The following is a 24,710-nucleotide window of genomic DNA, read 5'->3' as shown; positions in this document are numbered from 1 at the left end:
CCACAAATCTCTCAGCTTCTCCCCTATCAGGGCTGACCCAGCCGATGTGTAAACATCTGCCCCAGAAAGGGAGAGAAGTGGCACCAAGGGTTTCAGATGTTTATCCAAGAACAGAGCAACCCCTCCACTCCATTTTTGGGTACTGGTTTCATATTCTCCTTGCTCCAAACCACCTCTCTGAGGCTGTTCACCCCTGCCTGTTGGAGCTCAGGGCAGGATTGAGTACAGGCTTTTGAGTCCTAGGTGTGTCCAGGCTCCTGCTGCTGGGTGTACTGGCAGATGGATGGGCACGTGCCCTGTCGAGGTGGGTGGGGCCACTTCAGTAGATGTAGGGCACAATTCTGTAGGGCACACGCCGGCAATATTCGCGCCAGGCCAGGCCATACTTCTGCAGGCACTGCTGCTCGTCCCGGGCCTCGCGGTGCACCAGCAGTGCAGTGAAGTAGAGGAGGTAGAAGTAGGGCAGCAGGTGGGAAACCCCTGTGGGGAAGGGGGCTCTGTGACCACTCAGCCAGAACAAAGGTTTCCACACCTAGTTGAGAGGCATCAGGTTCATGGTTCATGGGGACATCAGGGCTCAGTGGTGGAAGGTCTAGGGTCTACACAGCAAGGGACCAACAGTGCTAGGCTGGCACAGAGGTCTGCCCCAGTTACATCCTGAGTCCATCTCCAGCTCCCTGACTACTCCCTCCACTGGGGTGCACCCCTGTTCTCCATTCTATACCCAGACTGAGTATCTTGTGGTTACCATTCTATCTCTGCCCCTCACACACAATGGAACCCCACCCTGTACCAACCCGAGCCACTCACCACAGGGCAAGGACCAGGCCAGAGCCATAATGAGGTCTCCAAGGTAGTTGGGATGGCGGACCATACCCCACCACCCAGACACTAACAGCTGCCTTCCCGTGGCTGTAGAGATGGTCTCAAGGCCTGGGAAAAAACAGGTAGTGGGATGGGAGACCCCCAGGAAGTCCAGCTGTCCCCACTCATGGCACCCTAGAAACCCAGCTCACCAGCCACTCTGGGGTCAGAAGGATTCTTTCGGAAGGTATTTTTCTGGGAATTGGCTCCTCGGAAGATACAGTAACCAACAGCTGGGGGAAAGCATGAGCAGGTAGTCAGGGTTGAGGGCCCCATCCTTCTGCCTGACCCCGATCATCCCCACACAGCCCAAACCCAGTCTGCCTGGACCCCAGGACCCAGCCCCAGCTTTAGAGAAGAGCCTGGCCGAGCACCTACCTACTGTGTGCTGAATAAACGAATGAATTAAAAGGGGAGGGAGAATGATGTACCCAGCCTGCTGCCCCTTCCTGACTGACCATTGATAAGGCAGATGACTGAGGCCATGGATAACTCCAGGGGCTGTGGGTGGTACAGCAGGAACTGGGCCTGCAGGCTGTAGGTGAAGGGTACCCAGGCTAGGTCCCCAAAGGCCAGCATGAAGCCAAACCCATCATGTGTGATATCCATGGTGGTGAGAACAGCTTCCTGCAGGGACAAGACCCAGACACAATGGCTTAGTCCCTGCAAGTTTCTCAGGTAACTTTCCCTACCTCCCCTGCCCAGTCCAACCTTACCTCATACCAGAGGGCATCACCCACATAGAGTAACTGGAAGCCATTGACAAGCCACATGGCAAGGGAGGGACTCCCCCGAAGTTCTGCTTCCTGCACCAGCAGGGCCAGGTTGATGAGGACCTGGAGGTTGGGAGAAGACAGGGTAGTCTGTTTCTAGCCTGTCTCCACGAAAGGGGCAGCACCTGAGCAGGGCACTGGCCAGCCTCTCCCCGTCTCTCTCTTAACTGTTAGTCATTAACTCCAGCTTTGTCAAATGGATGCAGCCCCCGTACCCAGGGGCGGAGAGCCTGCCATGGACCATCTCAGAGGCATTCCCAGCCTGTTTCTTCTTCCCTTGTCCTGTAGTATTCCCTTTGGGAGAGCAGCACAGGGAGTAAACGGGTGCTTCAGGCTTGAAAGTTAAAACAGACCTAGTTTTGAATCTTAGCTTCCCCACTTAGGCAAGTTGCTTACCCTCTCTAAAGCCCACCTTCTCCACCTCCATGTGGGAAATGGAGATAATTACAGACCTGCTTTGACCTGCTTCGTGGAGCTGCCTGAGGGCTCATTGACATGATGCATGTGAAGCACTAAGCACAGTGTGTCTGACACAGAGTAAGTACTCAATAATGGTGGCTGGCAGCCCGCCTGTACCAAGCACCCCCATCTAGCAGCAGTAGGTAGGTGCTATTATTAGGTTGCCACTTCTTTATTTATTTATTTATCTTTAATCCTCACCTGAGGATTTTTTTTTTTTTTTTTTTATCCTCACCTGAGGATATTTTTCCATATTTTGTACAGATAGAGTGGGAGGGAGAGAGGGGAAGGGAGAGAGAGAGAGAAACATCGACGTGAAGGGACACATCGAGTGGCTGCCACCCGCACGACCAACCAGGGCCAGGGACAAACTGCAACCGAAGTACGTGCCCTTAGCGGGAACCGAATCCGGGTCTCTCCAGACCGCAGGCCGACGCTCTAACCGCTGAGCCAAACCGGCCAGGGCAGGATTTTTTTTTTTTTACATTTATCTTCAGGCAGAGTGGGAGAGAGAGAGAGAAAGAGAGAGAGAGAGAGAGAAATATTGATGTGAGAGAGACACATTGACTGGCTGCCACCCGCATGACCCCAGTCAGGGCCAGGGACAAACAGCATCCAAGGTATGTGCCCTTGGCTGGAATCGAACCTGGGACTCTTTGGTCCGTGGGCCAACACTCTAACCGCTGAGCCAAACCGGCTAGGGCGTTACCACTTCTAATCCTTATAATAATCTTAGGAAGAAACTCTTGCTTTATCTCATTCCACACATCAGAACATAGCCTTGGAGGCTGGAATCCCGGGCGCTTGGCATGCCTCCTGTCTCTGGGTGAGGTTCCGAGGGATAGAAAGGACCTTTAGAAAATCCTGACCACAGTCTAGCACTGATTATAACCAAGAAAGAAGAAACACAGTTGGCATGTCAGTCAAAGACAACAGTGATATGTTGCTAAATCCAGTGATCAGTTCTAAGTTCTGCACTGCTTTGACTAGCAAGCAGCATAGGATCACTCTCTCTTCTCAAAATAGATTTTGCACTTGACTGCTTTATTTAAAATTGCACTTTGTGCCCTGGCCAGTTTGGCTCAGTGGTGAAAATGGCCCACGGATCAAAGAGTTGTAGGTTCAATTCTGGTCAAGGGTACGTACCTCGGTTGTGGCTCGACCCCGGCCCTGGTCGGGGTCGTGCGGGAGGCAACCAGTTGATGTGTCCCTCTCATATCAATGATTCCCTCTCCCCACCCCCATTCTGTCTGACGATAAATAGAAAAAATCCTCAGGTAAAGATTTAAAATAATAATAAAAATAAAATAATTGCACTTTGCCCTGGCTGGGTGGCTCAGTTGGCTGAAGCATCATCCCGTGCACCAAAAGATTGTGGGTTCAATTCCTGGTCAGGGTATGTACCTAAGTTGTGGGTTTGATCCCTGATCGGGGCACAAACGGGGAGGCAACCAATCAATGTTTCTCTCTCTCTCCCTTCTCTCTCTAAAATTCAATAGAAACATATAAGGTAAAGATTTAAAAAAATTACACCTTTCCTCCTTCCTTGCCTTGCTTTTCTCCACAGCACTCAGTGTTCCCTGACATGCTATATATACTTATTTTTGTCTTTCCCACTAGAATGTAGGCTCCATGAGGACAGATTTTTTTTTTCTGTAATTTTTTTTCTATTGTATCCCAGTACCTAGGACACGTTAGATTTGACAAATATTTGTGGAATGAATGAATGATTTATGTCTGTGAAATACTGGGCCTTGCCCTGCCCAAGAGCTGCTCACTCATCCCACCCCTCCTGCTGGCCCCAGTCCCGTTTAGCCATGCCCAGCATACCCAGCCGATGAGGCCAGGCCGCAGTTCGCAGAAATATTTGCAGTCGAAGGAACAGATGCGCGGGTTGAGCTCCCGTCCCAGGAAAAAGTCATAAATGGGATTGCCTGGAGAACAATGGAAGGTGAGGTGCAAGCAAACACCCCATCCCTCCATCCACACCCTACTGGAACCCCTCTCACCTGAGTTCCCCCCAGGGGCCAGGGCGGAAGCAGGGGCTATTAGAGCCTTCAGATAGAGAAGGAGACTGAAGATGAAGGCGGTGAGGGTGGCCACAAACGCCAAGGGCAGGAGCATTTCCGTGAGCATTCCCAGGGGCAGCCCAGCTGACACCCCCAGGCCCACCAACAGGGCTGTCAGCACCAGGGCCTGGAAGCCTGAACCCAGCACATAGTGAGTCCTGGGGACCGTACCCCACCCTCACCCCCACAATACACACAGCTCAAAGCCCAGGGAGGTCACAGATCTCGCCCCAAACCATTAGGCTGACATCTTGGCTTTTAGATCACCTCAGCAACTACTGTGGTGCAGAGGGGCAGCAAATGCTGTAGGAAGGGGTGGAGGGACAGGAGTGTGCAGAGGGCCAGCGAGATTCCCCCAGGTCTTTCCTGGGCAGAAGAGGCGAATAACGGAGCTCCGGGTCAGGGCTAATCCCACTAGACCTGGAGCTCCACCCCACCCCTGCAGCTCCAGCGAAAGGGTCTAGCCACAAGCACCGTTAATGGGGTAGCGCAGGCGAGTCTTGTCCTTCAATTCCTGGCCCTCGGCCATCTGCAGACACAAAGGGCTCTGATAAGGATTGAGGGTGCCTTTCTTCTCGCGGAGCCCTGCCCCACGCCCTCCTCCCCGACACGTCCGCGAACCGAGTCTACACCTTGCGCGCCGGCAGTAGGTAGAACGCCGCCTGCAGGCCAAGCCAGGTGAGCCACAGCAGCAGCGCCCAGGGGCTCCACAGAGCCTCGGGTCCCGGCAGGTAGGGGGGTAGGCCCAGGAGGCGCGCCGGCCCGGAGCGAGCCACCAAGAGCAGGTGGAACATGGTGGCAGGGAGCAGCAGCATCAGCGCCGCAGCGCCTGGGAAAGGGGGCGATCGCGTCGGGGGTCCGCTCCCCAACTCTTCCCTGACCCCCACAGGTACCCCATCATCACCAGGGACCCCTTAGCATTCCCATCGCCCTGTTCCACATCGCGTTCTCAGCCATCCGCACCCTTCCCTGACTTCCATCTCGGTCCCCGCCTCCAGGCTCCTTCCAAAACCCTCCTCCTGCTCCCTGGACTCTGTCCAGTTCTCCATTCCACAAATCCCCCGCTCTGCGCCCCCCAGAACTGGCTCCTCCTCAGATCCCTCTCCAGACACTTCCTCACAAACCCCCCAGAAACCTGTCTCCGGACACCCCACAAAGCCTTCCGATCCTGCCTCATCTCCACCCGTAGTTCACCCCTCGTTTTCCCTTGCAGAGCCTCTGGCCCCAGGTCCCCCCTTCTCTGCCCATTACCCAGGGGTCCCCCGAATTCCAGCGGGGCCCGGGAGCCCTGAGGGGCCATGGTCTCCGTTCCGCCTTGAGGTGGGAGTTGCAAAAATCCGTCAAGAAAACACACCCCACCCCATCCCCCGAGATGAGCACGGTGACGTGAGGGATCCCACTCCTCGGCACCTGCACCTGCCTGGGCAGAGCTGTGACTCGGAAAACCCTCCTCCCGAGGTCTTCAAATGGATCCGCCTCCGGCCCATCCTGGGCCCAGCAGACCAGCCAATCGGCTCTCGGGGGCGAGTCCCACACCAGCCTCAGATGCCGAATCATAAGCCTCAGCCTCACAACTCCACCCCCTCAAGTCCCGCCCCTACAAACATGAGGGAAGGGGCAGAACGTCTTTATTAGGCAGGTTTTGAGGCTAAAGGGGAAGGGCCACGCAAGCGAGAGGTCAGGGAACACAGGGAATATAGGTAGGGGCGGCCTACAAGCCCGTGCATGACAACAGCCGGGCCTAACCGCGCTCGCAGATAACCTCCACGACACTGGGTTCCATGGGCACTGGGTCTGGGCATCGCAGGGCAGCTGAGGCCACCACTTCATCTAGCAGCAGGTGCACAAGCTCCTCGTCAGCCACAAAGCGCCACAGGTAGAGCTGCAGGAAGTGGCAGTCCACCTGCACCTGCTGCAGCCCAAAGCGCCCAAAGGTACGCAGGCGCACACATTCCAGCAGCGTCTTCAGGCTGATCTTGATGATGCCGGTCAGCACGGACACCTGCAGGAAGGGACACAGGGATGCAGCTCCACAACAGCAGTTATTGGGAAGGGCACCCATGTTCTGGGCAGGGGCCAGGGAGACAACAAGATGCCAGTTGCTGTGAGGGTGTGGAAAGCCCCAGGCAAGGAGGGAGGGAGGAATACAAGATCAGCCCCATCATCTGAAGGGAAGTAGATGGGGGGCACCGAGCACAGAGATGGGGGTCAGCACTGATGGGGAAGGGGGACTTACTGGGTTAGAGGGAGAACACCAGGTCCCTGAGCATGGGCTGCGCTGGGGCAGAGACCAAGGTGTGAATAGGAATCTCTGGGGAGGACCCAGGACTACCGTGGGGACTAGTACAAGGGCCAAGGAGGCAAACTGGATCAGCACCCATACCAAGGTCAGGGCAAAGGGCCATGGGATGGTGACGGTGGGGCTCTGGATGGCCACTCACTTCTAGAAATATAGAGACTGGGGGGACAGGGTTCTAGGGCTCCCTGAGCCAGTGTGGGGCTGCTTCAGTTGACCTTTCCCAGGGCCCTTAGAAGGTGGGGTCACTGGGGACTTCGGACCTTGTTGAACTCAACAGGGCTGAACACGTCGATACGTTCAGAGAACAGCTTCTGGATGTTGCTCAAGAGGTTGGTGTCCATTGGGGCACTGGATGAGGGGTGGGAAACAAACATTCAGAGCCCACCCTGCACCGTTATCCTGTTGTCCTTTGTCCATTCCCCCAGGGCTACCCTGATCAGCAGACCTGGGTGTATAGCTGGGTGCATAACGGCCCTGCTGCCGAGAGCTGCTGTACACAGAGAAGGTCCTCTTGCTGGAGTCACTGCTCTGGGCCTTGCGAACACCCTCTTCGTACAGGAGCCCCACCTGGTGGTGGAAGGAGACACTGCAAGGAGGCCAGAGCACAGGGGACCTCCAGCAGTTCACCAGGTGCCCAGGGCAGGGGCCAGGGATGCCCTAAGTTACACACTCATTTGCTACAAGAGTCACATTTGTTACAAGAATCACAGATAGCCCAGGCCTGGTACCTAAATGGTACCCTGTCACTATTTAGAAAACTAGTGGAGTGGGGCAAAGGTGGGACACAAAGGGTTAATACTCAGGCTCTTATTTTCTGGGTGACTCTGGGCCTCAGCTTCCTCACAGATGAAATGCTGATGATGCCACAATCCAGGGCTGAGGAGGAATGAGGCCATGGATGCAGGCACTACCAGGCCCCCCCCCAGTCTACATCAGAGCTCCCCTCGCCAGCACCTGCACATCAATAGCCGTTGTGTCCTCCACCACCCGCTTCATGACAGCACGCACGTTCCGGGGCTCCAGGGTACTGAGCCAGTCCCGCGTCTCCACACTCTTGCGTAGCATCTGCGATATGACCAGGCCCTGCACCTTCACGTAGTGGGTCAGCAGCCGCCGTGCTGTCTCCCTGGCCTCTGCACACAGTGTGCTCACGGGTGTCACTGGAGACTGGTCCTAAACCAGGGATGCAGAGGACAGAAAGGCAGTGGGTACTGGGGAAGTTCAGGGGCCACTGCCAACCAGGACCTGGGCACAGGCTGGGCAAGGGAGAGGTTGGGTTGGGCACAGGCAGCTGGCCTGGGTCTAACCATGAAGGCACTGCCTAGCCTCCTGCATTCCCAGCACCACCACCCCCTACCCTGCTATGAGCTGGCAGTTCACCTGCACCAGAAACTGTTCATCAGTGAGGGTCAGGATGTAGGAGATGGTAGCTGTCTCATAGTCCAGGCAGAGGCGGGAGAGAAGCAGGAGCAGGGCAGGTGGCGTGGCACCCCCCTTCTCCCCGGGACTGTCACAGAAGCTCTGAGCCGTCTGGCACATGGACCGGATGAAACCCACAATGAGGCCCTCACGGACACCCTGGCTGCAGAACTCGCCCTGTGAGGAGGAAGGGCCCAGGTATACAAGAGGTTCCCTCTTCTAGGCAGGGGCTGCTAGTGAACCTCTGCTGGAACCCTAAATGCCCTGGCCCTTTGTCAAGGGATAGCTTCATCCCGCATTCTAGTACCCCAGAGCAGCTACCCTGCTTAGGGAAGGGACCAGTACTGGGGAGCCTGCTTGCAGATGCCATCAGAGCCTTCCCCACCCCTCTAGGCTGTGCCAGGCTTCCTCATGACAGCTCGAAACACCCAGAATGCCTGGGGGCAAGGACTGTGTGCCCTCATAGCTATCAATCTGCAGAACGAATTAAAAAATGCCCAGGGGCAGGCCATACCCGGAAGTAGGGCTTGTTGGAGAAAGACACCTCCTTGGCGGTGAAGAGGTGGACAGCAGCCAGCGAGGCCTTGATGTGGCTCAGGATAGAGCTGGCCACATTAGCCAGCAACTCGGCCAGGCCAGGGCCTTCCTTCCCAGCCAGGCGAGGTGCGGCCAGTGCCTGCCGGACATCGGTCAGGCAGCCCAGAAAGGCCGCCCGCAGGCTCTGTAAGTGGTGGCCCAGGCGCTCATAGGCCACTCGCTCCACAATCTCCGTGGCAGCCTCGGCCAGCCCAGCAGCAGCAAGCAGGGTGCCCGGTGCTCGCAGGCGCCGGTGGAAGCGGTCCAGTGCCCGCACCAGCAGCGAGTTGTCACTGCCACCCTGCTCCTGCGCCAGCCGCCTCTCCACCAGTGCAAAGTAGCGGCTGCCCAGCTCCCGGGTGAAGGCTGCCAGCTTCTCGGCACCTGCTGGGCCCTGGGCCGAAAACAGCTCCTGATAGGTTGCGGCCACCTGGCAGAGGCCACTGACAAAGCCATTGCCTCCTCGGTCAGTGAATTCTAACACATCAGGGGCCGGCGGGGAGGGCCCCAGCTCCGCCTCCAGGCTTCTCAGCTCTTCCTCCAGCCGCCCTCGGGCATGTGCCAGGAACTCCTCGCACAGCTCCTCGGCAGGCTCACCCAGGGCCAGCAGCAGCTCCACGCACTCGGCCTGCTCAGGAGCACCAGAGCCGCCCTCCCTGCCGGAGGAAGATGGCAGGGAAGAGTGGGCAGATAGAATTTGGGGTGAGGTTGTGGGAGCAGGAAAGCAAAGGGAAGGGGTCGGATGAGGGCCCAGGGGTCACACCTGAAGCGCTGCCGTAGCTGCTGGGCCAGGCGAGCCGTGATGACCTGGCAGTCATCCTGGATGGCACGGAACGAAGGCAGGTGCTGGTACTGCTGCAGCACGGCCCGCGCGCGGCCCTGGTAACGCACTGCCTGCCCATAGGCACCCAGTTCCACACACTTGGTGAGGCGCGAGGGCAACTCAAAGAGGAACTGCAGCTTCCGCAGCAGAGCATGGACCCCTGGGGGCGAGGGTAGGTGGTGTTAGCCCCAAAGCCCCGAGGGTGGCCTGCTTTAGCACCTTCTCTGGGGCAGGGCCCACCTGCCAGCTTGGTGATGCGCTCATGGCGGTCCTGCAGTGTGGCACTGATGCGCGCGCTGAAGTCCGTGATCACAGCCATGTTGGTGGCCAGCCGGTCCATCTCATCCTCCATCTTCCGGAAATCATTCTTCATCTTCCGAATGGTGTCTGGGAGGACAAGGGCGCAGAAGAGGGAAAGGAGATGGAGGCGGACACAGTTAACAGGTGCAAACTCAGCTTGAGAACACGGTACAGATGCTCACACACATGCCCCCTTCCCAAACTCCCTGAGCCCACTGCTGGAGGGCTGCACTGATGTTTGGGTGTGATGCAGGCTGCAATGGTGCTTGGTCACAGTAAACAGGGACATGGGGGGTATTATATCAGTGCAGCAGGTGTTTTCCAAGCACCCCTAGTGTGCCCCCACCCCTGGTACAGTGGGAACGTAGCTCATGGAGTCACAGTCCCTGCCCTCAGAATATACCCAGACCCAAAGGAGGCAGAGACCTGTCTGCTCCTTCCAGGGGCATCCTCAGTGCCCAGTGCACTGCCTGATCACTGGGCAGACAATAAATACTTTTCACCTTTATCTCCTTCAAGACTTCCCAAACCCTTTCACTCTCCTTCCAGAACACAGATCTTCTCTGAAGGGTCCTTTCCCTTTTGTCCGACAGAAACCTGCCTAAGGAGGATTCACACCCTGGCACTTCAGGGCCTGGTCCGTTAACTCTTCCAGACAGGCTCTACTCCTCCTCCCTTCAAGACTCCTGCTTCTTTGAAGACCGTGCCATCAAACTATAGTCCTCCTGTTGCTGTCCCTGCGGTCCTTTTTGCCACGCCTCAGTTCCTGATCATTGTCACCTCCTTGTGGACATCAACACCCCTGAGAATGAGCCTGTGGACATCCTTGACTCTGTTCTCTGACTTCCTCAATTCCATCCATTCTCACCTCTGCCTCATCTGTGCCACCCTCCCCTTGCCCTCAGCAAGAACTGCCTCCTCTAAAATCTCAGCTTCAAGCCTCTCCTTTTTCTGTAATTCCTATCACGCGCCCTGTCCACCCACTTGAACAATCCTTTGTCCTCTTCAGGAACTCCAGACCCCCTGACCCTGGCACTTTGTCACTATTTATTACACCCCTCACGCCTGAACTTCCCTCCTCATTTCTCTTGGAGTCTGTGGTCCTCCACCAGCATCATGACGCATTTGCAAGTCCCCTTGCCTCTCATGCCCCCTCCCTCCATGACTTATTACTGAAACCCTGTTGTAGGTTAACCCAACCAGCCACCTACCCCAGGCACCCAAACAGCTGCAACTGGGCCACAAAATCACGCCACCGACCTCCCTTTAAAGTTATGACTTCAGGTCCCAATGTAGCACTCCATACTACCCACCCATCATTCTGAACCCTTTGCTTTCCCATTTTCCAAAATAACATTTTCTCTTCAGTCCTGAAAACTCCCATACATGCCACTAACTCTCAACTTGCATGCTTCGCAGAGAAAATACAAGCAAACATCAACTCCCTCCAAATCTTCAGCGAGGACAGAGCTATGCCTTCTGCTCTCCCTCTCCCTGAGGGGCTCTATCCAGTCCCGTGGCTAGAGTGACCTGGACATTTCTGGCTCTACTCCGGACCGAAGCCCTGCCTAACGACCTACTTAACACTGTAATGTGGATGGCAAACTGGCAGCTCAGTCCAAAATGGAAGTCTCGACTTTCCCCAAACCTGCTCCTCCACTAATCTTTCCCACCTTGGTCGGGGGCGCATGGGAGGCAACCAGTCATCGATGTTTATCTCTCTCTCTCTCTCTCTCTCTTTCCCCCTCCTCCTTATCTCCCTCCTAATCTGTCTAAAGATAAATGGAAAAATATCCTTGGGTGAGGATAAAAAATAATAATACTAAAGTAAATAAATAAATAAGTAAAATGAGAAACATGGCAAGAGTGACCATGATCATCTCTGCTATCTAACATCGTTCTGGAGATACAAACTCAATTAGACTTAAGAAATATATTTCAGAGATACACAAATCGGAAAGAAGGTAAAATGGTCACTATTTGCAGATGATGTTATTGTATAAAGAGAAAACCCTGCCGCTGCCCTTGGTCGTGGGGTCATTGGTGGCACCAAGACTGCAGCAGTCAGGATGAATTTGATTCAGACTGTGCGCGACCAAATGTGCATGTACTTGTCCCTATGGGCTTTGTCCTTGGATTTCATCTAGACAGAAAGAATGATGAAAAGCTAACGGCCTTCCGGAGCAAGAGTATGTTATTTAAAAGGGAAATGAATACAGACAACAGTGTGGGGAAAGGCAGGAGGGGGACAGAAGCAGGCAGGAGGGGGTTAATAGGAAAAAAAGGAGGAACATCTGTAATACATTCAACAATAAAGATAAGTTTTAAAAGAAAAAAAAAAATATATATATATATATATCCTCAGGTGAGGATTAAAAAAACAAAAGGGAATTGAGACCCAGTGAAGAAGTCACCTAGAAGTAAAGGAATAAAGGCTGTGACTGAATTACAGGATGTTCACAGTTTTTAAATTATGAGAAAAAAGAGAGAGAAAACACTAAAGAATCACTGAAAATATTACCTAAAGAATAAGAATTTAGTAAGGTGGAGACTTCCGGTCAAGATGGCAGCATAGGTAAACATGGTCCTCCCACAACCACATCAAAGTTACAACTAAACTACTGAAAAACCATCATTCAGAACCACCTGAAATCGCCCTGGCCGGTGTGGCTCAGAGGTTAGAGCGTCGGCCTGCGGCCCAGAGAGAGCCAGGTTCGGTTTCTGCTAAGGGCACGTTGTACCTCAGTTGCAGTTTGTCCCCGGCCCTGGTTGGGTCGTGTGGGTGGCAGCCACTCGATGTGTCCCTTTCACGTCAATGTTTCTCTCTCTTTCTCTTCCTCTCTCTCCCTCCCACTCTATCTGAACAAAAAATGAAAAAAAAAGTCCTCGAATGACGATTAAAAAAAAAAAACTGCCTGAAATCCAGCTGAATGAAAGTCCTAGAACTACGGAATTAAAGCAGCCACATCAAGACTGGTAGGAGGGGAAGGCAGACGGGCTGGTCCCACACCCACGTGTGACGGATAAAAATCAGGACACCTTGGCTGGGAAGGTCCTCCCTGAGGACTGAGGGGTCCCTGTCCCATACCAGGCACCCCGCTCAGGGTTCCAGTGCCAGGAAGAGAATCCCCATAACTTCTGGCTGGAAAAACCAGCAGGAACTGAGGCTCAGGGAGGCTGAGGCGGCTGGAGCCCCAGGCAGCTCCTCTTACAGGGCCCGCGCACGGACTTATCGGATTCTCTCCCTCTAAGCTTGGAGGGGAGGCAACTCCAGGGGCGCCAGAGACATACAGGGAAGCACTGAGCTGTTTGGCATTGGAGCGAGGGCTGGAGAGGGGGCTTTCTCCAGGGCAAACGTGCTGTCAGAGGCCTTTGTTCCTTTGGTGAGCCCTTCCCCGGGGCAGCAGACAGCCATCATATCTGGGACTCCAGCAACATGGCTCATACTGGTTGCCCTGCCCTGGTGATTCCCTGAGGCCCTGCCCCACCCAACTTTCAGGCCTACCCAAGCTGTTGCCAGTTGCTTACCCATAGGATTGGCCTGTCTTGGATCCTGCTTCAGGTTTTCCTAAATTCTTTCAAACAAGCAGCATCTGGTCTCAGCTAGCCCCATACCACTTGTTAAGTAACACATAGAAACAAACACAGCCCTGGCCAGTTTGGCTCAGCGGTTAGAGCGTCCACCTGCGGTCCGGAGAGACCCGGGTTTGGTTCCCGCTAAGGGCACGTACCTCGGTTGCAGTTTGTCCCCGGCCCTGGTTGGTTGTGCGGGTGGCAGCCACTCGATGTGTCCCTTTCACATCGATGTTTCCCTCTCTCTCTCTTCCTCTCTCTCCCTCCCACTCTGTCTGTACAAAAAATGAAAAAATGTCCTCGGGTGAGGATAAAAAAAAAGAAAGAAATACACACAGGGAGGTGGCCAAATTGAGGAGACAAAGAAACAGGTCCCAAATGAAAGAACAGAACAAAACCCCAGGAAAAGAACAAAGCATAATGGAGATAAGCAACCTACCAGATGCTGAGTTCAAAACACTGCTTATAAGGATGCTCAATGAACTTAGTGAGAACCTCAACATACTTAGTGAGGGCCTCAAGAGCATAAAAAAGGACCAGTCAGAAATGAAGGATGCACAGTCAGAAATGAAGTAGGCACTAACTGAAATAAAGAATAATTTACACAGATTCAATAGTAGAGCAGGTAAAGCCAAGAAGCAAACCATCGATTTGGAATATAAGGAAGCAAAAAACATCCAATCAGTACAGCAAAAAGAAAAAAGAATCCAAAAAAATGAGGAGAGTGTAAGGAGCCTCTGGGACAACTTCACCTGTGCCAACATTCGCATCTTGGGGGTGCCAGAAGGAGAAGGGAGAGAACAAGAAATAGAAAACCTATTTGAAACAATAATGGCAGGAAACGTCCCTAACTTGGTGAAGGAAATAGACATACAAGTCCAGGAAGCACAGAGAGTCCCAAACAAGATGAACCCCAAGAGGCCCACACCAAGACACATCATCATCAAAATGCAAAAGGTTCAAGACAAAGAGAGAATCTTAAAAGCAGCAAGAGAAAAGCAGTTAGTTACCTACAAGGGAGTTCCCATAAGACTGTCAGCTGATTTCTCAAAAGAAACTTTGCAGACCAGAAGGGAGTGGCAAGAAACATTCAGAGTGATGAAAAGCAAGAACCTACAACCAAGGTTACTCTATCCTGCAAAGCTGTCATTTAGAATCGATGGCCATATAAAGACTTTCCCAGACAAGAAAAAGTTAAAAAAGTTTATCACCACCAAACCGTTATTATATGAAATGTTGAAGGGTCTTTTTGAAGAAAAGGATAAAATATATGAACAAACAAAATGGCAATGAATATGTATCTATCAACAATTGAATCTACAAACAAAATGAACAGGCAGAACAGAAACATTCTCATAGATACAGAGAACATTTTGTTGGTTGCCAGATGGGAGTGGGGTTGGGAGAACAGGTGAAAAAGGTGAAGGGATTAAGAAGTACAAATTGGTTGCTAGATTGACAAACCTCAAAGGGAAGGGGGTTTCAGGGTGGGAAGAAATAAACCAAAAAACTTATATGTAACCAATGTAACACAGACAACAGTGTGGGAAAAGGCAGGAGGGGGGCGGGAGTGGGGAGGAGGGGGTCAATGGGGGGAAAACGAGGAACATCTGTAATACATTCAACAATAAAGATTAAAAAAAAAAAAGAATTTAGTAAGGTGACTGAGTATGAAATTAATATAAAAGAAATCAAGCCCTGGCCGGTTTGGCTCAGCGGTTAGAGCCTCGGCCTGCGGTCCGGGGAGACCTGGGTTCGGTTCCCGCTAGGAACACGTACCTCCGTTGCAGTTTGTCTCCGGCCCTGGTTGGGTCGTGTGGGTGGCAATCACTCGATGTGTCCCTTTCATGTCGATGTTTCTCTCTCTCTCTCTCTCCCCCACTCTATCTGAACAAAAAGTGGAAAAATGTCCTAGGGTGAGGATAAAAAAAAAAAAATCAACAGTATTAGGCAACAGCATTCCCACACACTAGTTAGAAGATACATAGAAAAGGGCCATTTTTTTTTTTTTTTTTTTTTTTTTTTTTTTATCCTCACCCGAGGACATTTTTCCATTTTTTGCACAGATAGAGTGGGAGGGAGAGAGAGGAAGAGAGAGAGAGAGAAACATCGACGTGAAAGGGACACATCGAGTGGCTGCCACCCGCACGACCAACCAGGGCCGGGGACAAACTGCAACCGAGGTATATGCCCTTAGCGGGAACCGAACCCGGGTCTCTCCGGACCGCAGGCCGACGCTCTAACCGCTGAGCCAAACTGGCCAGGGCGAAAAGGGCCATTTTTAATACAATTTTAAAACCTCAACCTATTTAGAAAAAAATTTAAAAATGTTCAACATTTACATGCTAAGACCTTTATAAGTTACTGAAGAACATATTAGAAGGCCTAAAGACGTGAAAAGGCATACTACATTCTTGGAGAGGAAGCCCAATATCCTAAGATGTTGATTTTCCTAGAAATTTAACTTGATTCAATAAAATTTTAAGAGATCATTTTTATTTTTTGAACAGCATACTTTAATGTTCAGATGGAAAAATAAGACTACGTAGAAAACGCCCATCTGGTGTAGCTTAGTGGATTGAGCAACGTCCCATGGACTGAGAGGTCCTGGTTTGATTCCTGGTCAGGGCACATGCCAGGTTGGAGCTCGATCCCCAGTAGAGGGCATGAAGGAAGCAGCCATCAACGTTTTTCTCTCATATTGATGTTTCTATCTATCTCTCTCTCTCCCTTCCTTTCTCTCTAAAAAAATCAATAAAAACGTATTAAAAGATATATATGTATATATAAATTTAAAGTGTATTAGGGAAGAAAAATAGGAACATATCTAATACTGTCATCAATAAAAATCAAGTTAAAAAAAAAAAAGTGTGCCCGGCTGGTGTGGCTCAGTGGTTGAGCACTGACCCATGCACCAAGAGGTTACTGGTTTGATTCCTGGTTAGGGGTTGAGCATCCACCTATGGAGGTCACCAGGTGAATTCCTGGTCTGGGCACACGCCCAGGTTGCAGCTCAATCCCCAGTAGGGGGCATGCAAGAGGCAGCCAATGGATGTTTCCCTCATCATCTATGTTTCTATCTCTCTCCCTCTCCCTTCCTCTCTCAGAAATCAATAAAAATAAATAAAATAAAATGTAATCACAAAAGTACATAAAGAAAACCAGAGAGAATTTTAATGCTTAGAAACACCTCAAACTCAGAAGCCATCAAAAAGATTAATGACCCTGGCTGGTGTGTATCAGTGGTTAGTGTTGGCCTGCAAACCAAACGGTCATGGGTTCGATTCCTGGTCAAGGGCACGTACCTGGGTTGCAGGTTCGATCATTGGCCTAGGTCAGGGCACGTGCAGGAGGCAACCTATTTGTGTCTCTCTCTCTATCTTTCTCTCCCCCTCTCTTTCCCCCTCCCTCCCTCCCTTCCACTCTCTCTAAAAAATTAAACAATTAATGAAATTGTTTGATTGACTAAAACCATCATGAGCTAAATTAAAAGACAAACTTAAAGCCCTGGCCAGTTTGGCTCAGCAGTTAGAGTGTTGGCCTGTGGTCCAGAGAGACCCGGGTTCGGTTCCTGCTAAGGGCACATACCTCAGTTGCAGTTTGTCCCTGGCTCCATTCGGGTTGTGTGGGTGGCAGCCACTTGATGTGTCCCTTTCACATCGATGTTTCTCTCTCTCTCTCTCTCTCCCTCCCACTGTATCTGAACAAAATATGGAAAAATGTCCTCGGGGGAGGATTAAAAAAAAGAACAAACTTAAAGAAAGATCTGTAAGTCATATCATACAGGGTGACCCTTCCTTAGTATGTGAAGAACTCTTATAAATCATTATGAAAAAGAATACCTCTATAGAAAAACAGGCAAAGGACACGAACAGGCAGTTCACAGCCAAGCTCTTAAACATACAAAAAAATGCTCAACCTTACCCACAAGAAAAATTAAAACTACATAGAAACCACTTTTTACGTCTCAGATTGTCAGAGATTTGCTGGTGGTTGTGCAAACCATATTTAAGGGGAGGAATCTGATAATATTAACTGTGTCACTCGTGAGCCTTCCCACACCCACACCTAGTCCATGTGTGGCACCTGGACCACAGGAATGTTCTGTGAGCAGACTGGGGACAGAAGCCTACTTTCCCACTGTTGCCACGATGGTCCATGCCATCAGCATCTTGCCTGGACTGCTGCAATGGCCTCCCTTGTCTCCCTAAAGTCCATTCTCAACAATGTGAACAGAGGGGTCCTTTTAAAATAAGGACCCCTTGCCCTGGCCAGTTTGGCTCAGCCATTGGAGCGCTGCCCTGCGGACCAGAGAGTCCCGGGTTCGGTTCTCGCTAGGGGCACGTACCAAAAAAATAAATAAATAAAAATTTTTAAAAATAAAATAAAATAAGGACCCCTCTGTCCTCATTTCATTTCACTCAGAGTAAAGAGCAGGATCCTTACAGCCACTTAAAAATCCCTACATAATCTGGCCCCACTAACCCTGTACCCTAGTCACCTACCACTCTCCTCCCTAAACTACCTGCTGCATTCACAATACACAGGATGTGCTGTCTCTTTACAGCCTTTGCCATTCCCCTCACCCCACCTCTGGGGCTGGCTTTTTCTCATCAAGTCCTGGCTCAAAATGTCACCACCTTCGGGGGGGGGGGGGTGCTTCTCACACTTACCCTAGCTAAAAGTGAACCCCTACACACATCATTCTTTTACTCTATTTTTCTTATAGCACTTACTAGCACTGTTATTTGTGTATTCATTTATTGTCTGTCTCCCCAACTAGAATGCAAGCTCCAGGCAGGAGCTTGATCTAGCTGTTTTGTTCTTATATCCCCAATGTGCAAAACAGCCCTTGGCAGAAAGAGAGAGAGAGAGAAAGAGGTATTCAGTGAGTATTTTTTGAATGAATATAAGAATTTATAGTCTTTATAGACTTAGATCCCCTGACTCTAACACTTACTTTATAATTTTCCCCTTTCTTAAGAAAAAGGTAAAATAACAAACCATTCCTATTAAGCAAGAGCTAAGTGTTAAAATATTATACATATTCTAACAAATTAAAAAATATAATGTTTGCAAAATTCCTATGAGAAATGTCTCAGCACAGAATCTATGATTTCTTGCTGACTGATTCTGGTATTAACAAATAGAAAGTCACCTACTCATTGAACCTGCTTCAAATCAGATAAAAGAAAAATGACAATGTGTTACTACACCAACCACTGCAACACTAGCAGAGTAAGACATCAGAATGCACCCCATAGAGGTTCATGGAACATTCCTATGGACTGCAGTAGACCCTTGGGATTTGCCTCCAGGACTAAGTGCACTTGGGTCCAAAATTATGACAAAAGTGCAAGTAGTGCATTTCACCAACACAAGACAGAAGCTAGTGTGAAAGATAGCTGAACATTGTCTGGCACTGTCTTGAAGAGAAAGGACACAGAAGGAAAAATGCCCTTTGTGACTCACTTCAAAATTTTTTTTAAAAAATTGATTTTAGAGAAAGAGAGGGAGGGAGTGAGCGAGAGCGCAAGAGTGAAATATCACTCTTGTTGTTCCACTGATGTATACATTCATTGATTCCCATATGTGCCCTGACTGGGGATCAAACCTGAAACCTTGGTGTATTGGGAAGAAGCTCTAACCAACTGAGCTACCCGGCCAGGGCATCTTTGTGTCTCTTTTTTTTTTTTTTTTTGTTTTTTTTATCCTCACCCGAGGACATTTTTCCATTTTTTGTTCAGGTAGAGTGGGAGGGAGAGAGAGGAACAGAGAGAGAGAGAGAAACATCGATGTGAAAGGAACACATCGAGTGGCTGCCACCTGCACAACCGACCAGGGCCGGGGACAAACTGCAGCCGAGGCACGCGCCCTTAGCGGAACCGAACCCGGGTCTCTCAGGACCGCAGGCCGACGCTCTAACTGCTGAGCCAAACTGGCCAGGGCATCTTTGTGTCTCTTAAGGTCATACATTTCTGTTTCTTTGCTAGAGAAGAGAAGAGGAAGAGGAAGAGGAAGAGGAAGAGGAAGAGGAAGAGGAAGAGGAAGAGAAGAGAAGAGAAGAGAAGAGAAGGAGGAAGGGAGGGAGGGAGGGAGGAAAAGGAAAGGAAAAGGTAAGAAGGAAGAAGCATGCCCATCTTCAAGACAGATCTGGACCAGAGAAGAAAGCTACTACTAGAGAAAGAAACTAACCCTTACTAAGGCATCTTTTGTGTCAGGCATTCTAAGTACTTCGGATCAATTAATTTCATTTTAAAATTTCATTTTGTCCTTTCTCCCCTTTGGTTCTCAAAACAACACCCTGAGAGCAGCTATTAACTCTATAGTCATCTGACCACAAAAGCTCTGATAGACAGAGGGGAGAGTAAATTAACATCAGGGCAGGACTGGAATTTGGGACTCTTCCTTCTAAATCCCCTGCTAATTTTCCCAGCACAGGAGAAGAAACTGGGGGAAGTGGGACAGTGAGGGGTGTGTCCCAGTGGGAATCACCTGTGGCTGAGATGAACTTGTTGTAGTTCTCATAGACCAGGGTCTGCATGTCGCTGTCTAGAGCCCGGATCTGCCGCACCATATCCGTCTCACTGTCCATCAGCTGAGCCAGAGGGCACTCTCTACGCAGCTGGAGGAAACTGGGTAGTTAGTGTTCAGGTCAGCGGGCACTCATGTCCCCAAGCCTTGCCCCTAACTGGAAGGCATTCGGTGCAAGAAAACCCTTTTCCCAACACTGTCGGGAATCCCCAAAAGGAGTCTGTAAGTGGCACAGCTCAGGAGTTACTAGGGTTGGGGAACCACATTTGGGGTTTGTCAGACTTTTAAATCTTCAGACTCAGCCAAGGCCCAGTCCAGTGCCCGCCAGCACCTGGGCCACGCCCCCTATCCCGGACCTATCAAAACGTCAAGAGACCTTACACTCCTCGCCATCAGGCAAATCCAGACCTGCCTGTGCCCCCTTAGACTCCAGCTTTATTCCAACTGCCTGGCCGAAGGTCATCTTCTTCATATGAACCCCTGCTTCCTTCAACCCCGTAACAGAGTCGGAGACATGTTCTGGGGGGTGCAATATATCAGGGGCCTGGTCGCCTCACATAAACATACCTTGTCCAGATATACTTCCGGGTCGAAGTGGGCCCCATTGAGATCTGTCGGGTCCAGGGGGCCCGACCCCGCGGTGCGCCCCGCCGCCTCCCCCTCCGAGAGGCCGTAGTACAGCTTCAGCATTCCGTGCGCCTTCCTCCGACGCTCCGGAGCCTCCGCCTCCGGCCCCTCCGGGGAGTCCCCAGGGCCAGACCCCGGGCCAGGCCCAGCGGCTGCCGCCGCCATCGCGCCAAGTGCAGCCCACCCGCGTGAGGCTGGGAAGGAGACTGGGAGGAGGCACTTCCGCGAACCATAAAGTTCTTGTTGAAACGAGGCAGTCCTTCAGGTGAAACGTTCCCCCGCCTCCCTGGGTCCTTCGACACTAGAGTTCCCCTGCACCTTTCTTCCTGGACCGAAAAGGTTCCGAGAGAGTCCTTGGTTCCCCCAGCTTCCCAGGTGGAAGGATTTTGTGGAATTGATGAGGTTGCTGCCCTCCCAGAGGGCGGGCGGGTAGTGGCACCCAACCCCACTGCCCGCACATCCCGCAGGCAGGGGCCCGCTCTCTGTAGAGCCAGAGAGCATGTGCCTGGCATCCTGCCACTGCCTCGTTACCTGGGCAACGGCTCTGTTACCACCCCAATTCCTAAAATTGGGGTGCATACTTCACAGGGGAGCTATGAAATTAAATGCACATACAGTACGCCGCAGGATGCCTCTAGTGCAGTCTCTGGAGGCCTGGTTCTCTGACATGCATCAGAACTGCCTTCAGAATTATCTGTGGTACGCTTTAAGACAACCAAGGCTTTCTGGTGCACTTAAATATACCCGTGTTTAGAAGACAAAGTCGGCAAATAGGAGGTGCTGAGTGGCGGGTTGAGTGGGGATTTGAGGATAATTCTCAGGTTTCTGATTTGGGCAAAAGTGCAGCTGTTCACCTAGATGAAGCGCTCAAGAGGACAGGAAATGACTTGGAGTTCAAATTGAGACATGCTGAGTTTGAATGGAGGAAAGGACTTGATCACCGTGGTTCTTGAAACATTACTTATGATGGGATGGGGGGAGGGCGGAGGTAGAATGGAAACAATCTTTTATTTATTTTTACTTTTTTTATCCTCACCTGAGGGCATTTTTGCATTTATCTTCAGAGGGGGTGGGGGGGGATGGGGAGAGGGAGAAGGAGAGCGATAGAAACATTGGTGAGATAGAAACACTCTGCCCTGGCCGGTTTGGCTCAGCGGTTAGAGCGTAGGCTGGCGGTCTAGAGATAGAAACACCCACCAACATCAATTGGCTGCTTCGTGCACAACCCCCTTGTTGGGGATTGAGCCCAGCAACCCAGGCATGTGCCCTGACCAGGAATTGAACTGGTGACCTCTTGGTGCATGGGTCAATGCTCAACCACTGAGTCACACCAGCTGGGCTGGAGACCACCTTATTTAATTCTTTGGCAGGATTCCTGCCCATCAAACACATCTCACCAGTTTTCTTTCTTTTATTCTCATTTTTTTTCATTTATTGATTTTAGAGAGAGGAAGGAAGAGGAGAGATAGAAACATTGATGAGAGAAAAGATCAATTGGCTGCCTCCTGCATGCCCCTCACTGGGGATTAGGCGCACAATCTGGGCACGTGCCCTGACCGAAAATCGAACTGGCGACCTCTTGGTGCATGAGTCGCTCAACCACTGAGCCATACTGGCCGGGCCATCTCACCTGTTTTCATCTGGCCTGTGAACTAAAGTTTTTATTATTTTTTTATTTTTTATTTTTTTTGTTATGTGCCCCTAGCGGGAACCGAACCCAGGACTCTCCGTTCCACAGGCCAATGCGCCAACCACTGAGCCAAACTGGCCAGGGCTAAAGTTTTTATTTTTAATGGGTTGAAAAAATAAGAATGACATTTAATAATGTGAAAATTACATAAAATTAATATAATCATACAGTAGATCTTAAAAGTTCTCATAAGAAAAAAATATTGTGACTAGGTATGGTGACAAATGTTAACTGCTTGTTGTGATCATTTCTATATACAAATACTGAATCATGTATACTTGAAACTAATGTTACATGTCAATTATATCCTCATTTAAATTTTTTTTCATAAAATCACATGAAATTATTTCAGTGTCTATAGTTTTATTTGAACACAGCCATGCCCATTTGCTCTCTACAACAGTGGAGTCGAGTACTTGCAACAGCAACCACATGGCTCAGAAAACCTAAAACATTAACTATCTGGTCCTTTACAGAAAACATCTGCTGATCTCTGAATCCATGGGATGTTCAGAGACTTTTAAAAAATAGATATGAAACCCAACTGGTGGGGCTCAGTGGTTGAGCATCGACCCATGCATCAAGAGGTGGCCAGTTGGATTCCCAGTCAGGGCACATGCCCAGCTTGTGGGCCAATCCCCAGTGGGGGGCATGCAGGAGGTGGCCAATGGATGTTCTCTCTCATCAATGTCTCTGTCTCTCTCCCTCTCCCTTCTTCTTTCTCTAAAATCAATAAAGAAAAATTGTTTTAAAAAAATACATGAATTTAAATAAGTGCATATTAAGAGTCCATCCCATGAAGCTATAATCTTAAGAAGATGAAGAAGAGTATAAAGATGTAGATCTAGCCCTGGCCAGTTTGGCTCAGCGGTTAGAGCATCAGCCTGCGGTCCAGAGAGACCCGGATTCGGTTCCCGCTAAGGGCACGTACCTTGGTTGCAGTTTGTCCCTGACCTTGGTTGGGTCATGCAGGTGGCAACCACTCGATGTGTCCCTTTCACGTCGATGTTTCTCTCTCTCTCTCTCTCTCTCTCCCCCCCTCCCACTCTATCTGAACAAAATATAGAAAAATGTCCTCAGGTGAGGATAAAAAATAAAAAAAAAGATGTAGATCTACTGCAAGAAACCTATAATCTTTTAATATATTTTTTTTTTAATCCTCATCCGAGGACATTTTTCCATTTTTTGTACAGACAGAGTGGGAAGGAGCGAGAGGAAGAGAGAGAGAGAGAGAGAGAGAGAGAGGGAGAGGGAAACATCGATGTGAAAGGGACACATCGAGTGGCCGCCACCCGCATGACCAACCAGGGCCGGGGACAAACTGCAACCGAGGCACATGCCCTTAGCGGGAACCGAACCCGGGTCTCTCTGTACCACAGGCGGACGCTCTAACCGCTGAGCCAAGTCGGCCAGGGCTAATTTATTTTATTTTATTTTTTTTATTGGTTTTAGAGAGAGGGGAAGGGAGAGATAGAGACATTGATGAGAGAGAACATCAATTGGCCGTGTACCACACATCCCCCACTGGGCATGTGCCCTGACTGGGAATCAAACCTTGAACCAAAGACCTCTTGGTGGATGGGTTGACTCTCAGCCACTGAGCCACACCATTCAGGCAAAGCCTATAAACTTTTTAAAGGGATGCAGAATACTAAGGAAAATTATCCAAAATTTGGAAATAAAACCAAGTGTCATAATGGGCCATTATTTCACAAGCCCACCCAAGGATTATTTAACTACCCACAGAAATGTACATTTGTTTGATTTTGCTATTTACTATTAAGGATTCAGACTCTGAAACACAAGTGGACAGGAGAGATGCAAAACATTCATATTCAGTAGAAAAAAAATAACCTCAAAAATTATTATTAAAATGTGTATTGCCCTGTAGGACATCAAAAAATTTTGTATCCAACCTAGCAATCTTATTCTAACATTCCTCTTTAAGTGCCTATCAATATCCAACTCTTTTTTTTTTTTTTTTTTAATCCTCACTTGAGGACATTTTTCCATTTTTTGTTCTGATAGAGTGGGAGGGAGAGAGAGAGAGAAACATCGACGTGAAAGGGACACATCAAGTGGTTGCCACCCGCATGACCCAACCAGGGCCGGGGACAAACCACAACTGAGGCATGTGCCCCTAGTAGGAACCGAACCCGGGTCCCTCTGGACCGCAGGCTGATGCTCTAACTGCTGAGCCAAACCGGCCAGGACTCAATATCCAACTTTTTTTTTTTTTTAATCCTCATCTGAGGACATTTTTCCATTTTTCATTCAGATAGAGTAGGAGGGAGGGAGGGAGGGAGAGAGACAGAGAGAGAGAGAGAGAGAGAAACATCGACGTGAAAGGGACACATCGAGTGGCTGCCACGCACACAACCCAACCAGGGCCGGGGACAAACTGCAACCAAGGCACATGCCCTTAGCAGGAACTGAACCCGGGTCTCTCTGGACCGCAGGCTGATGCTCTAACCGCTGAGCCAAACCAGCCAGGGCTTCAATATCCAACTCTTAACCTATCACTTTACAAAGGGAAAAAAACCCTCACTGATGAGTTAATACTGTACATCTTTATTTTTCTTTCCTTTATTGATTTTTAGAGAGAGAGGAAGGGAGAAGAAGAGAGTGATAGAAACATCGATGAGAGAGAACATTGATTAGCTGCCTCCTGCATGCCCCCCAACTGGGGATTTGGACCATAATC

General features: G+C 50.3%; 2 protein-coding genes and 1 pseudogene across 3 annotated transcripts; 1 reads left to right on the top strand and 2 right to left on the bottom strand.

Moving 5' to 3' along the window:
• Positions 1-141: 141 nt before the first annotated feature.
• On the bottom strand, positions 142-5,649 carry TM7SF2 (transmembrane 7 superfamily member 2). 2 transcript variants are annotated; one of them, XM_036258570.1, is made up of 10 exons: positions 5,417-5,614; positions 4,798-4,994; positions 4,640-4,694; positions 4,106-4,300; positions 3,927-4,030; positions 1,581-1,700; positions 1,323-1,491; positions 1,017-1,097; positions 811-933; positions 142-480 (listed from the first exon to the last, which is right to left on the bottom strand). In XM_036258570.1, exons 1-10 carry the CDS (start codon positions 5,463-5,465, stop codon positions 320-322), a joined length of 1,254 nt encoding a protein of 417 aa, XP_036114463.1. In that variant the 5' UTR covers positions 5,466-5,614; the 3' UTR covers positions 142-319. The 2 variants fall into 2 exon arrangements, with proteins under 2 accessions (XP_036114463.1, XP_036114462.1); XM_036258569.1 differs by lacking the exon at positions 4,106-4,300 and having other exon boundaries at positions 320-480; positions 5,417-5,649.
• Positions 5,650-5,775: 126 nt separating this feature from the next.
• Positions 5,776-20,514, bottom strand: VPS51 (VPS51 subunit of GARP complex). Its single transcript, XM_036258567.1, has 10 exons — positions 20,257-20,514; positions 19,651-19,780; positions 9,523-9,669; positions 9,223-9,442; positions 8,398-9,115; positions 7,845-8,060; positions 7,419-7,637; positions 6,910-7,031; positions 6,725-6,812; positions 5,776-6,167 (listed from the first exon to the last, which is right to left on the bottom strand). The coding sequence occupies exons 1-10, from the start codon at positions 20,479-20,481 to the stop codon at positions 5,907-5,909; spliced, it is 2,346 nt and encodes a 781-aa protein (XP_036114460.1). The 5' UTR covers positions 20,482-20,514; the 3' UTR covers positions 5,776-5,906.
• On the top strand, positions 11,622-12,000 carry LOC118627976 (annotated as a pseudogene).
• Positions 20,515-24,710: the final 4,196 nt, after the last annotated feature.

This window comes from Molossus molossus, unplaced genomic scaffold, assembly GCF_014108415.1.
Source record: "Molossus molossus isolate mMolMol1 unplaced genomic scaffold, mMolMol1.p scaffold_m16_p_13, whole genome shotgun sequence".
Taxonomy (NCBI): domain Eukaryota; kingdom Metazoa; phylum Chordata; class Mammalia; order Chiroptera; family Molossidae; genus Molossus; species Molossus molossus.
Note: the sequence above shows the minus strand (reverse complement) of the source record. Positions and strands in the feature narration are given on the sequence as shown.

Bases quoted from the DNA above. Each gene is read 5' to 3' on its own strand.
- VPS51 (XM_036258567.1), bottom strand. From the start codon at position 20,481: ATGGCGGCGGCAGCCGCTGGGCCTGGCCCGGGGTCTGGCCCTGGGGAC. The intron at 9,443-9,522 runs GTGGGCCCTGCC...CCTCGCCCCCAG, and splicing joins GCGCATCACCAAGCTGGCAG to GGGTCCATGCTCTGCTGCGG. The intron at 8,061-8,397 runs GTATGGCCTGCC...TCCTCCTCACAG, and splicing joins CCAACAAGCCCTACTTCCGG to GGCGAGTTCTGCAGCCAGGG.
- TM7SF2 (XM_036258570.1), bottom strand. From the start codon at position 5,465: ATGGCCCCTCAGGGCTCCCGGGCCCCGCTGGAATTCGGGGGACCCCTG. The intron at 4,695-4,797 runs GTGTAGACTCGG...TTGTGTCTGCAG, and splicing joins ACCTACTGCCGGCGCGCAAG to ATGGCCGAGGGCCAGGAATT. The intron at 481-810 runs GTGAGTGGCTCG...CCTTCCCCACAG, and splicing joins GGCCTGGTCCTTGCCCTGTG to GGGTTTCCCACCTGCTGCCC.